This window comes from Silene latifolia, chromosome 3 (assembly GCF_048544455.1).
Source record: "Silene latifolia isolate original U9 population chromosome 3, ASM4854445v1, whole genome shotgun sequence".
In the NCBI taxonomy this organism is placed as follows: Eukaryota; Viridiplantae; Streptophyta; class Magnoliopsida; order Caryophyllales; family Caryophyllaceae; genus Silene; species Silene latifolia.
Genome location: NC_133528.1, coordinates 13,640,773 through 13,655,609, shown reverse-complemented (window position 1 = coordinate 13,655,609; position 14,837 = coordinate 13,640,773). Strand labels below are relative to the sequence as shown.

The following is a 14,837-nucleotide window of genomic DNA, read 5'->3' as shown; positions in this document are numbered from 1 at the left end:
CCAAACTATTGTTACTACTCAATGCTAAGCTAGGAGAAACAAGGGGAGTGGGAGTGACGACAGGAGAAGACTCTCTAGGGACTTCTCTAGATTCCGACTCTGATTCCGACTCTAACTCTGACTCGAATTCGTTGTCTTCTGGTTCTCCTTTGAACATCTCTCCTTCCCCAGTGGAGTCGCCAAACTATGGACGCAGGTCCACGGGGTCGCTTGGGAATAAGCGTTTGCATTTGTGGAGTCGCCACCAATTTATTGTGGAAAATTGGAAACCGTTCGAATACTTTGCGTCATGTTAAGACACAAAGTAGTGACATAGACACCAAGAACTCGTTACCCTTAGCATTCTATGTCTAGAATGACTCTCATAGATGCCAATGAACACGGATGTTCACAGAGATATGGAGTAAGGGATGAGGGTACGTATTAGGAAGCTCTTTTGATCGAACACTTAATCCCGCCCGCCTCGATAGCGGCCTCTACTAATTATTAGGAAAAATCATCTATACTTGATATGTTGTCGATATATGCATGCAATGCAACATCCAATAAATTAATCCTAACATGTGAGAATTAACTAAGTCGGTGAACATGTAATTTAGCATACAATAGGGTCGAAGTAGGATTTTAATGTTGATTACATGTGAAAACATACAAACAAACGATAATAAAGAATACGAGAAAATACAATAATTAAAAGTTACAATAATTACATTGGTTTGATTGATTTACGTCAAAAATACATTTAAAATGGATAACTTGAGAAAAGAAAAGAGAAAATAAATTAAGGAACAGATTAAAGGTGATAATACGGATAATAGTTGATTAATACGTAGGCTAATAAATTAGGTCTAAGCAACAACGGGAGTTCAGAGACAGAACTCAACCCGGAACAGGCGCAGCAGAGCTGCGTCCCTTGGAAGAGGCGCAGTGGTCACTGCGTCTGTTCCTGAGGTGAGTTCTGGCTGTGAAGCCGGAACTGCATATTGTTAATGTTCGTTGGTGAATTTAATGCTCGATTATTGATATTCGACTCAAGTAAAGGTGATTTAATGGGTTATTTACATATGAAAGGGCCATAAAAACAATAAAAGACGGACTCGAATTAATTAGAACGAATTATAGGCTAATTACGAGATTAATTATGAATTAAATTTACTAAAACTAACTAATTAGGTTTAAATAATGTTAAAATACTGATGAAGATGATGATAAACAGATGGAAAATATACCAAAGTCGAATTCCAGAGACTTGATATTGATGAATCGAATCTCTAAAACCCGGATTTGATTTAATGACGAAAACCCGCAAATATTAATTACTTGGGATTTAAGTCGGGAATTAAAAGTGATGGAAGAGGCGCAGCAGGTGCTGCGTCCTTTCCCCAGGGGTTTCCTCCTGCGGAATAAAGATTTTCCGCATTTCTATTATGGAATTGCGGTTGATCTCAATTTCTTTATTATTTAAAATATAATTTCGGAAAATATTTTGCCAAAAGATTAAAAGATTGAAATATGGAATAGAAATATCCGGAACATTCCAGAATATTCCGACTCGGCATTTTAAACGGTTCTTAGAAAATGAAGACGGTTTTTAATCCGGACTCCAAATGAACTCTAATTACTGTCAAAACGACCGTAATGGCGCGTAGATGATGACCAAGGGGTAGACACAAGTATTTGAGCTATTACTTAATGATAAACTTACGAAATGTCATAAATCGTTCCGTGTACCAAACATGCGGCCCAATCATCACCGGGTGGTTTGTGGGAGGTGCAGAAATTAGGTATGTACAAAAGGATGAATCCCACACACTGTAAGGACAATGGGAGCTATCCTAAGGCAAGAGAGCCTATGTCTAGATTGGATCTAAACACATACTCAAAAGGTTTTATAATACAAGATTATAGATAACAAAGGGAAATAGTATATAATGAGGTTAAGTAAGGTGCAAGATGTTGCTAAAACTTGTTACCAAGGCCTTCTTATAGGCTCAACATGATAAATCATGCCATTTAAATTGAATTGAAATGTACCATTATATATACAAAATTAAATATGGATTATAGATTATGTAGTAATTGATATTGTATCAATTTTACATATGTGATAATGCATTTATCGTTTGAGTTTTATTCTAAACTCCTTTACTTTGTTATATCCAAATGGGTTGTAGAGACAATGTTGAACCCTATTAAAGTAAACTGAATTAACATAGTATTGGCCCCTAGTCACTTATATGAGGTGACGTCTCCAAGTGACTAGAGTGTGAGTCGATTGATGGCAAGTTCAAATGCCATAAGATCATAAGAAATGACTAGTCGATCACAACGGCAGACTGTATGGGACAATCTGTCGGGCAGTGACCGCTTATAGAGTTCTGTAATTTTTATATAGCTTTGTCGTGGCGAGAGCTAATATAGTATTCTTTTTTAGTCGATTCTTTGACTAAAGACTGTTCGCCCAAGGCGGCACAGTTTCTAATTGGCTTTGATTTTTGCTCTACGACTTCCGAATATGGAGTGAAAATGGGCATCTTTTGGGTCATCATGAACTGTCGCTGAACAAAAGGAACAGTGCGATAGGAATTGTCCACCCCCTTGTCAGGGTTATATAAATCTTAGGGCCACTCGAGGAGTAGTGAACTGAAAATGTGTGACCACGCTCGGAAGGTATCTATGGTAGATAATTCTGGTCAAACTGTTACTCTCCAGATCGAGGAAACCACTCTAGATATGATCAAAAGCAAGTATGACCTGCAAGACACCTTGCATTGAGTAGGAGATCTAATAGGACAAGAGAATTGGTGACGCAGACTTGTATCGGACAAGTGGGAGATTGTTGGAGTATGTGTCCTCAACAATAGTGTGATCACATATTTAAATCTCATATAAAGAATACACAAGGGATGATTCAATATATTGTCAACTGATCAACATTAATCAGTAATGATTGGCTGACTAGAGTTTGACGTTACTGTCGTTTGACGGTGGTGATCAGTTGATCCCTTAAGGTCACACCTATAGGACAATTTCCTTAACTGATAAGTTAATTAATTGTATATCGATATGGACTAATTAATTCCTTAAATTGAACAAATTTTATTTGTGAGTGATTATTTTATGTCTTATTGTAATATGATTAAATAATATTCAATTTAGTAATTAATATGTTATACTACTAAAATTGATTAATGTTTATGAAACATTTGAGATAAGAGTAATTAGTTAGTTATAATTATAAAATGTTGTAGATTATATTAACTAAATCTAAAATGATCCATTTTATATACATATAATTGTGAATTACTACTTAAGCTGTTAAGTTTAATTAATTGATTATGTAATGATATTTAATTTGTTAAATATACATACATTATCTAATAACATGTCATGTGTCACATGTCACACGGTATATGACAATTGACAAATTGTGAAAGTTAAAATGGAGGTCCATTTTAAGTGTAGGGGCCGGTTTTTAATTAGGGTGGTTAGGGTTGTGATTAGTTGGTTGTTTTAATGCATAAACACCATGATTACCTAAACAACCTAGACTCTAGCCTATTGTTTTTTGGTAAGACAAAAAGCAAAAGTGGGCAGGCCCTTCCCTAGGCCATCAAACCGGCACCCCCTCCCCATATAATGATAATAGTTCTCATTATTTGACTTGCTTGATTTTCCAATGCTTATCTCTCATTCTCTCTTCCATCTCTTATAAAAATTGTTTTTATGGTAACATTTGTTCATAAAATCTAAGACAAATATATATGTACTACTATAGTAGTAATATCATTATTATTAGATTTTTTTTAAGGATACTAATATATATATTATCTAGTTAATAATTATATTAGTGTTATGGGGTTGTCTTGGGTGCAACTAAGAGGAGAGTTCCTATACTTCGAACTATAGTTTTTGGAGGATCATCCTAATGTTATTAAGCTCAAGAACAACGTTAGGAAGGTGTCCTGCCTTGTGCCCAATAAATCAGTCCACCATTTTGTAAGAATAAATCCATTTTCTCCTTATTTCATTTATTTACATATTGCATGCACTAAATCTATTATTCTAAATTAGTGAGTAATTTAGAAACTAATTAGAAGAGTCTAATTAGGGGTTAATGAACCCAACACTCGGCTAAGTATTGAAAACATCGTGTTAAGATTAAATTGAACACATAGGGAGACACTTGCTCCAAGTACTTGTTGAATTGGGTTAAGGGAAGAGCAGACAAGAATTACATTGCTGGGGTTAAAATGGATAGTGGGGAGTGAAATTTTGAGAGTGAGGACATTAAGGGATTATTTGTCCAATTCTACTCTAGACTTTTTAAGGAAGGAGCGAATCAAATCACTTTTGAGGAGTACTTCCCTACTGTCAAAAATTTGTTCAGTGTCAATAAAGGATTCCTTTCTCCTAATGACAGTGATGCACTTGGTATTCATTTCACTCCTAAGGAGGTTCGCACGGCTGTGTTTCAAGTTGGTCCGCTAAAATCTACGAGACCCGATGGTATGCCTGCTATTTTCTTCCATAAATGTTGGCACTTTATTAAGCATGATGTTATTGGGACTGTCTTGGCTATCCTCAATGGCAATAGCTCACCAAAATTCCTGAATAAGACTTTCTTAGTTCTTATCCCTAAATCTAGTGCCCCTGAAACGGTTGATAACTTCCGCATGATTAGTCTGTGCAAGGTTATAATGAAAATCGTTACAAGATGTATAACTAATCGATTGAAGAAGTTCATAGGAAAACTAGTGGGTGACTTCCAAAATGCGGGAGGAATATTGGTGATAATATATTAATTACTAATGAAATATTACAAAAATTTTCTTCATATAAAAATAGTAGGATGGTTAGGATGGCTTTTAAAGCAGACATGAGCAAAGCCTATGACCATTTGGACTGGAACTTTATCAGAGGTATGCTGGTCCTAATGAGATTCCCTCCTAATGTCATTCAGCTGATTATGAAGTGTATCACAACGGTGTCTTATGAAATATTGGTTAATGGAGTTCCTTTAAGACGTATCTACCCAAGCTGCGGTCTTCGTCAGGGCGATCCTCTTTCTCCTTATATATTTGTTCTGTGTACTGAAGTTCTCTCTTTAAACATTCTACGTATGGAGAAGGATAGGCTTATACAAGGAATTAAGGTCAGCAGAAACAGTGTCCCTATATCTCATATGCTTTTTGCGAATGATTCTATGTTTTTTTATTGAAGGTAATTCCAAGAGCTGCGAAAGTCTGGACAAAGTTATTAAGGACTATTGTCATGCCTCCGGTCAAGTTATTAATGATAATAAGTCCTCTATGACGTTAAGCCCATGCTCTACTCTATCCTTTGCTCGAAAATGCTTGAAAACTTTCAATATACCGTGTGGCACTAATATGGGTCCTTACTTAGGTATTCCTACTGATGTGGGACTCTCAGGTGATAATAAAAGTAAAAGAGAAATGTTTGAGTTTATCATAGACAAGGTTAGGAAGCGATTATCTTCATAGAATTGTATTCTTCTATCATCGGCGGGTAGATTGGCGTTGATTTCTGCTGTCTTGTCTTCCTTTTCTGTTTACTTTCTATCGGTATTTAAAATATCGATAAGTGTGACAAAAAAAACTAGATACTATTTTGTCAAATTTTTGGTGGCGGGTCATAAGAAATCTTCTTCTATTAGCTGGTGTAGTAGGCTTTTCCTAAGTCAACCTAAAGGGAATGGTGGTCTAGGTATTAGACGTATGAAGGAGTTCAATCAAGCACTTCTAGCAAACATTGGATGGAGAATGACCACACAACCAGATTTTATTCTCAGTAAGTCTATTGGTGCTAAATATGGCTTAAAATGGCAAGATGGTGACCTGCTTTTTAATGATGGCAAGAGTAATTCTTCGTGGGAATGGAAAGGTATTGTTTGGGGCCTTCAACTCATCCAACCTCTTTTAGAGGTGAACATCTCTCCTTTTTCTGATCCTGGTGTTTGGAATACTACATGGGTTCATGGAACGGTGCCGAAACCACGATATTTAGAACTTCTAATTGAATCACCTAATTTGAGTAATTTGAAAATCAAAGATCTTATTTGTAACAGTAAGTGTTGGGACCATAGACTCTTGTCTATGTCATTTGACGAAACTTCTGTGATTGACATTTTGCTATTTCAATTCGATGTTCTAAAGGCAACGACAACTTCTAATGGTCGGCTTCGTCGTCCGGGAATTACTCAGTTAAGATTGGCTATCACATTGCACTACAAAATTCATGGAATACTTCAGCTACTCCGAAGGACCGTTCAAGATTTTCTGCTGCGTGTATGGGTGTTTTTCAGAAAATTCTATGGAATCTACCAGGACTGATAAGGTTATTTTCAGTCGTTTAGCCTTAATCAAAATAAATCATAGCTTAGTACTAACAAAATAGCTAGCGGTAAGTCAGGGCTGAATCCACGGGGAGGCGAGGTAATTATTCTAGTTTGTTTATATTTAGATCGTCTTAAAGTAACCAATTTTGTGGGGGTTTTGATTGGTTTGATTTCTAACAACTAATAGCAAGTATGATAAAAGATGAATAACAATAATATTAAGAAGTCTGGGGTTTAGGTTCACTAGGTAGTTATTCGGGGGTGAGTCTAAACTTATTGATAGAGCTAATTATGTTGTTTAAGGTTATATGATCGGTCGATTCAATATTCCATTAGATCTAATTTAACATGCAATTGCAATCATTAAATTATATCTATTCAGTTATCGCAGCCTATATTGATTCTAACCCAGTCGGTGAAAGTCTCAATTTGCTATACTAGTCAATTAATCCTGGTCAGTAATTAACTAACTAGATGAAGAACAATAAACTGAACAACAACAACGCGAAAACATCATTGTACAGGGGTGTTGAAAGATGTAATGTAGAGATAGAGAGAGAAAGAGAGAAAAAAAAAAAGAGAATCACAAAAAAAAAGCTCGGAAATTTAGGGTTCTTACAACATGACGGCTGCTAAAACAAAATCTTCATCGTTTTCACAAAATCATACGACAAAAAATTCTAAAAATAGTAATAAATTTGATCTCTTATCCTCTACAAGTGCAGAAGAATTCCCTGCTCTCTCCAAAAATCATGGTCCTTCTAGTGTGGATGTTCAGAAAGAGAAGAGCTTGGGAGAAATAAATGGTATTCCTCCGCTGAATCTGGAGACTTTGGTAGAAGATGTAGCGAAGGAGGAGGAGGAGGAGATGGCGTCTAGTGTGCCTTCTCCTTCTGTTCTGGCGGTTATTGAGGAGGAGCCGTCTGGGATGCTGCAATTCACAGAGGAGGAAGTCAAGAAGGAGTTGGAGTACTGGCGAAACTATGTTTGTTGCTTCATCCTAGGGGCTAATCCTCCCTGGGAGATTGTAGATGGCTTCATCAGACGATTGTGGCAGAACTATCAGGTAGACAAGATCTCATTCCTTCCTAATGGTGTTTTTCTAGTTCGCTTTAAGACCAGGCAAGCATATGAGGCTGTGTTAAAACAGGGTCACTTTCTGTTTGATAACAAACCCTTAATAGTTAAGCCTTGGAGTCCTGAAGTTGAATTGGTGAAACATGAAGTTAAGTCTGTGCCTATTTGGGTTAAATTCCATAGGTTGCCCTTGAAATTCTGGGGGAAGGGGATTGCACGCATATCTTCTCTTTTAGGGGAATTTATAAAATGTGACCCTGCAACTGAGGATAAAACGAGAATAGGTTATGCCCGTGCTATTATTGAAGTTGGTTTTGGAACTGATTTGCCTGAAAAAGTGAGGTTTTTGGATGAACATGGTGAAACTGTTGAAATAGATGTGGAATTTGAGTGGAAGCCAGTTGTTTGTTCTGGGTGTAAAGGTATTTGGCACAAGGTTGCAGACTGCAGGAGATCAAAGAAGAAACCTGTTAACCAAGGAGCAGCTCAGAAACCCCAGTCCAAAGTTTGGAGGCCTAAACCTAAGCAACCTGAACCACCACAGAAACAAAGCAAAACAACTCAGTCACTTCAGAAGGGTAAGGAGGTTGCTCATACCCCTAATGTGCCTACTCAGCCTGGAACTCAGGTTGAAATCCAGTTGAAGACTCCTGTGGTGTGGCTTAACTCTGGAAAGTACACTATGGGGCCTACTCCTATGAGGCCTGTCATGAGATTGAGTAGACAGGAATGTATTGAAGGAGCATATAGTGTTCATACATTTGGGCAGCATACATTCCTGGAAGCTCTGAATACTTCAGCAACACCCAAGGAAGGTATTGGGATTAGTGGTAGTGTCTCTCACCCTGGGGTGGGAGATATATAGCCTTGGGTTCTGGAACGTTAGGGGGCTCAATAATCCTGCAAAACAAAGGCATATTAAATGGTTTATGTTTATGCATAAAGTAGGATATGGGTTTTTCTTAATAAACAGGTAGTCACACTACTCTCTTCTCATGCTCATCATCAGTTGATTCATCTTGAACTCCTTCACCATGGTTCAAATCAAACTGTCCATATCACCTTTATACATGGAAGTAATGATGCTGGAGTACGGGAAGGGTTATGGAATGAGCTCATGGGTTTAAGAAATTCTGTTACCAACTGGATAATTTTGGGTGATTTTAACATAGTGCGGGCTATGGAAGAAAGAATAGGTCCCAATCCCCCTTCTCTTGCAGAAATATTGGCTTTCAATCAGTGCTTATTGGACTGTCAGTTGGATGATCTAAAAAGTTAAGGGTGTGAGCATACATGGACTAACAAACGAGAGGTCAATGCTAGAATCTGGTCCAAACTTGATAGAGTACTAGCAAATCCTTCTTGGTTGGTACATTACCCTCAGACCCAGGTTACCATACTGCCATCAGGGATATCTGACCACTCTCCCATGTTGGGGAGCATTCAGGATGCTTACACACCTAAAAGGAGATTTAGCTACTTAAATTGTTGGGAGGAACATCAACATTACAGTAGTACAATTCTTCATGCTTGGGATATCACTGTCAGAGGGACTGCAATGTTTAGACTATTTGGTAAATTGAAAAATGTTAAGAGAAACCTCATAACACTGCATAAAAATCATTTCTCTGATATTTCCAAGAGGGTTAAACAGGCTCATGATGACTTGACGGGTTGCCAGACACAGATTCAACTCAGTCCTTTAGATGCTCACCTGCTGGATAGAGAGAAACAACTTCTTGAGAAATACTTACTCTTAAGGAAGACAGAAAGAAGCTCTTTGCTGCAAAGAGCCAAATTGAAGGATATTCAGTACAATGATGCTCCAAATAGCTATTTTTTCTCTAGAATAGCTGCTAGGAAGAATCAAAGCATTGTTGGAAATATTTTGGATCACACTGGCAGGGCTAGAGAAGGTACTCAGGAGGTGAATCAAGCGTTTGTTGAGTATTATCAGAGCCTATTGGGTCAAACAAGTCCCATATCTCCTATTGATGAAGCTCTTCTGGAGGGACCCACAGTAGCATAGGATATTTGGGGGGACCTTTGTAAGCCTATAGTGGTATCTGATATTAAGAGGGCTCTATTCTCAATTGATTCAACTAAGAGTCCAGGGCATGATGGGTTTTCTGCACAATTTTTTAAAAAGAATTGGGAGATTATTCACCCTGAGTTCTGTTCTGCTATTCAAGAGTTCTTTCTGAAAGGGAAGCTTTCAAAAACAGCTAATACAACTCTTTTAGCTCTGATTCCCAAAAAACCTGTGGTGCAAACTGTGATGGACTATAGGCCAATAGCTTATTGTACTGTTTTGTACAAAACGGTCAGCAAAATTCTTTGTGAACGTTTAAAACCTCTGTTGCCTATCCTAGTGGGTAAAGAACAAGGAGCTTTTGTTGCTGGCAGGAGTATCTTTCAAAATATTATGTTAACTCAGTCTCTAATTAAAGGGTATGGACAACAAGGAGTTTCACCTCGCTGCCTCATTAAAGTTGACATCAAAAAAAGCTTTTGATTCACTTCAATGGGGATTTATTGATCAAATGCTAAAAATTTATAAGTTTCCTCCTCAGTTTCAACATTGGATTATGGGATGCCTTACCTCAACCTGGTTTAGTTTAAAAATTAATGGAGATAATGTGGGTTTCTTCAAAGGGAAAAGTGGGCTCAGACAGGGAGATCCCCTCTCCCCTTTTATCTTGTCCTGAGTATGGAAATTCTTTCCAGACTCCTTAGAGGGATTCATCAAAAAAGTCAGGTCTCTTATCATCCAAAGTGTGGCAGACTGGGATTGAATCACCTGATCTTTGCTGATGACTTGATGATACTTGTTAGGGGAGATACTCCCTCTGTAGCTACAGTCACTCAGTCACTGGATTACATTGCTCAGATTTCAGGACTGAAAGCTAACCCTGAGAAGACTAACATTTATATGGGAGGGGTAAGGGCTGATGTCAAACAAGATATTTTAAGGGACATTGGCTATGTGGAGGGATCTTTCCCATTTAGGTACCTGGGTGTGCCCCTGAATAAGGGGAAGCTCCATAAAGCAATGTTTGCTGACCTGATAACTAAAATTCAGCAAGCTCTAAATCACTAGACTACTCAGAAATTATCCTATGCAGGGAAAGTCAATCTGATAAACACTGTGATTTTTGGCTTAGAACAGTTTTGGTGCTCCACTTTGCTGATACCTAAGGGTGTAATTAAACAAATCACCAAGTTTTGCAGGAATTTTTTATGGAATACTGACGAGGGAACTAAAAAATTGATTATGAAGAGTTGGGCTTCTTGTTGTAAACCAGTTCATGAGGGTGGGTTTAATATAAAGGAAGTGCTGGCATGGAACAAATGTCTCATTAGCAAGTGGATATGGGAAATTGATCAGCATTCAGAGAGCTTTTGGAAAACATGAAACTATCTCTATAACATTAAGGCTGGTAATTTTTGGACTATGACATCCAAGAATTATCACTCTGAAAGTTGGAAGAGTCTCCTAAAGGTTAGAGATGATTTGCTTCAAAAAACTGGTACCATTGATGTTGCTAAGACTGTGCTCCGGTCTTGTGTTAGGAATGGGAAATTCAGTTTGTCATTGGCTTATGAACAGCTCAGAGATAAGGAAAGAACTGTGAGATGGGGTAAGACTGTCTGGAATTAGGCAGTTCTACCAAAGCATAGTGTAATCATGACTCTGGCATTGCAGGGGAAGCTGGCTACAGTTGACCATTTAAACAAGAAGGGTATGATGATAGTCAACAGATGCGTTCTTTACAAAGCTGCACTAGAAAGCCACAGTCATTTATTCTTTAAATGTCCATATTCTACAACATTGTGGCAGAGTCTAATGTTATGGATGAAAGTACTGGGCAGAACCAACTCTTTGAAGCAAGAAATTGCTTGGATTTCTAACAGGCATGCTCGAAGGCATTGGAAGACCAAATGCACTGGATGTATGCACACCTTGGTGTATTGTCTATGGGAAGAGAGGAATTTCAGAATTTTTCGAGGCTCAGAACATGATGTTGCTTATCTATTAAGACGAGTCCAGTATATTGTATGTGTCCGTTTATTTCATGTTTCAAATTTAAGTGAGGAGAAAGAGTTCCTAGATTACTTAAATGCTTAGATAGAAATCTAAGTTATTGGCTATCTTTTTAAGAATTTGCCTCATTATTCCCTTTATGGATGAATACATGGCTTGCTATTCTTGCAAAAAAAAAAAAAGTAGGGTTATTTGGCCTCCTTGAGACTAAGGTTAAATCCTTATCTCTAAATAGTGTCAAAGGTATTCTCATGGATGGATGGAGTCTGACAACTAATAATAGTATGCATAAAGGAGGTAGGGTTTGGGTACTTTGGGATCCTACCATTTTTAATGTTGACTTCTGTGATTATTCTGCTCAGTGTATTAACATGAGAGTTACTGAACATTCTACTAAAATTGTCTTTAAGTTGTCTATGGTGTGTGCTTATAATGATATTAATGGTAGACATGAGTTATGGAATCAACTGGGGAATTTTAATGATAATGGTGTTGAGCCCTGGTTAGTTTGTGGGGATTTTAACTGTGTTCTAGCTCATTCTGAACGTCTGGGTGGAAGTAGCAGTGATGCTGAGATTGCTGAGTTCCAACATTGCTTGACTAGGTGTGAGTTGGTGGATAGTCCTGCAATGGGATCTCTATTTACCTGGAACAATAAACATGAGCCTGCTACTCGTGTCTACAGCAGATTAGATAGGGTTCTAATTAATGAAGAGTGGAGTACCCTTATGGCAGATATGTATGCTCATTTCCTCCCCGAAGGAGCTTTTGATCATACCCCATGTGTTATTAAAAGCAAGAGACAGTTGGCTACACATAATAAACCTTTTAAGTACTATAATATGTGGGGTAAAACTGCCAATTATATTAATGCACTGAGTAATTGGTGGGATGTTCAGCAGCAGGGTACTAAAATGTTATGTTTGGTTAAGAAACTTAAGCATCTGAAATTGCATCTCAGAAATTTTAATAAAGAGTTCTTCTGTGACATTGAAAACACTTCTGCCATGGCTCTGAAGAACTTGGAATATATCCAGGCTCAAATTGTGAGAAATCCTGGGAATACAGATTGGATTGCTAAGGAGATTGCAGCACAACAAGAGTATAAGGAACTACAGGCTGCCTGCACTCAATTTTTAAGCCAGAAAGCAAAAGCAGCCTGGATTAAAGATGGTGATAGTAACTCAAAATATTTTCATAGAGTGATTAAAAGTAAGTTCCTGAGGAATCAAGTCTTGATGATTAAAGATGTTCATGGTACTGAGTTTGATGATCCTCATGGAATTCAGAATGCTTTTCTCAATTATTATAAGGATCTTCTTGGCACTACCAAAGAGACAACTCCTGTGAATGTGCATATTGTCAGGAAAGGAAAAGTTTTTGAATCCAGGCAATAGGAGATCCTGCAACAACCAGTCACAGTACAAGAAATTAAGGAAGCTATCTTTTCTATCCCTGACCACAAAGCACTTAGCCCTGATGGGTATTCCAGTGCTTTCTTCAAGGATTCGTGGAGTGTGATAGGAGAGGAGGTTAGTGCTGCTGTACTGGATGTATTCAGTTCTGGTAAACTCTTGAAACAATTAAATGCCACTACACTTACTTTAATTCCTAAGTGTAAGATGCCAACAAGTGTGACTCAGTATAGGCCAATAGCTTGCTGCAATGTGAAGTATAAGTGAAAATATCATGGTGTGTCAAGATTTAGTAAGATTGTACAACAGGCAATCTTGCTCCCCCAGATGTATGTTTAAGATGGACCTCATAAAAGCTTATGATTCTGTAAGCTGGAGGTTTGTGCAGGAGCGCTTGGATGCTTATAAGTTCCCTCCTCCTTTTAGCAAGCTTTTAATGGAGTGTATCACAAGTGCTTCATTCTCTCTGTCTCTTAATGGTGAGACCTTTGACTTTTTCCCTGGAAAAAGGGGATTAAGATAAGGTGATCCTGTCTCACCATTGATTTTTACATTGGGTATGGAGTATTTGAGTAGGATCCTTGCTTGTGCTACAGACAAATTGAAGTTTCACTACCACCCTCTTTGCAAACAAATGAAATTAAATCATTTAATGTTCGTTGATGATATTTTGTTGTTTTGCAAAGGAGATGCACAGTCTATTATGATCCTTTTGAGAGCTTATTCTGCCTTTTCAGCTGCTTCTGGACTTCAAATGAATGCACGGAAATCTTGTGCATACTTCAATGGAGTCAAGACTCAGCTGAAACATGATATCCTTGCTATTTTAGGATTTAAGGAAGGTACATTGCCTTTTAAATATCCTGGAGTGGCCATTACTGCAGGGAGATTAAAGAAAAAATTTTGTGCTGAGCTGGTGGACAAAATTGTTGAGAGAATTAGTAGTTTGGGTGCTCAAAGATTGTCTTATGCTGGGAGACTTGTTTTGGTTAATGCTGTCTTAACTTCTATGTATACATATTGGGCCTCAATGTTTGTCCTACCTAAAGGTGTGTTGATTAAGGTGGATGCTATTTGTAGGTCCTTTTTATGGGAAGGTAAGTCAGAATATACTAGAGTACCTCTACTGAGTTGGGCAAAGATCTGTGTGCCTGTGAATGAGGGTGGATTAGGAATTAAGCAGAGTCATTTCTGGAACAAGGCTTCTATTTGGAAATTAGTATGGTGGATAGCAGCACATCCTGATAAGCTATGGGTCCAATGGGTTCATCATGTGTACTTAAAAGGTGTCAGTTGGTTTGGTCCTCCTGCAAATTCTAGCTGGCACTGGAGGAAAGTGTGCCATATCAAGGATCTGATTAAAGAGGGCTTTGTTGATGGACAATGTATTATAGGATCAAGAGGGTATACTGTTAAGAGCTGCAATGATTGGTTAAGGGACAAGAGAATTCAAGTTGATTGGCACAAGGTTGTCTGGTGCACTATGGCATTACCTAAGCATTCTTTTATTGCCTGGCTAATCTCAAATAGGGCACTTCAGCTAGGCTTCAGATTTCACAAGATGATTTATATATGTTGTCTATGTCAGTCTGCCTCTGAAACACACCAGCATTTGTTTGAGGACTGTCATTTCAGCAAGAGTCTGTTACGTGGAACTAGTACCTGGTTGAGTTCTGATATTGCACAGAGGAATGTACTGCATGTTATTAATAGGAAGAGATGGAGTTCAATCCGCATGAAGCTGTGTACTGCTGCTGTTTTGGCGTGCTGGTACATGGTCTGGATGCAAAGAAATAGTGCTCGTCTAGAAACTAGTGTTACCAGACCTGAACTGGTAATCCAACAGATTAGGAGGATGATTGTATGTAGATTCAATGAGTGTAAGCCTCGTGTAGTTAGTACTAAGGATAGAATCTGGTTGTGTAAGGTGCATCTTATTTGA

At 38.0% G+C, this 14,837-nt stretch overlaps 3 protein-coding genes across 3 annotated transcripts; all 3 read left to right on the top strand.

The window, feature by feature from the left end:
- The first annotated feature begins 4,861 nt into the window (after positions 1–4,861).
- On the top strand, positions 4,862–6,353 carry LOC141648703 (uncharacterized). Its single transcript, XM_074457424.1, has 3 exons — positions 4,862–5,155; positions 5,224–5,288; positions 5,624–6,353. Exons 1-3 carry the CDS (start codon positions 4,862–4,864, stop codon positions 6,351–6,353), a joined length of 1,089 nt encoding a protein of 362 aa, XP_074313525.1.
- A 627-nt stretch (positions 6,354–6,980) lies between these two features.
- LOC141648702 (uncharacterized) lies at positions 6,981–10,850 on the top strand. The gene is made up of 6 exons (XM_074457423.1): positions 6,981–8,285; positions 8,409–8,688; positions 8,845–9,455; positions 9,543–9,886; positions 10,271–10,452; positions 10,561–10,850. Exons 1-6 carry the CDS (start codon positions 6,981–6,983, stop codon positions 10,848–10,850), a joined length of 3,012 nt encoding a protein of 1,003 aa, XP_074313524.1.
- A 2,385-nt stretch (positions 10,851–13,235) lies between these two features.
- On the top strand, positions 13,236–14,837 carry LOC141648701 (uncharacterized). The gene is made up of 2 exons (XM_074457422.1): positions 13,236–13,374; positions 13,582–14,837. Exons 1-2 carry the CDS (start codon positions 13,236–13,238, stop codon positions 14,835–14,837), a joined length of 1,395 nt encoding a protein of 464 aa, XP_074313523.1.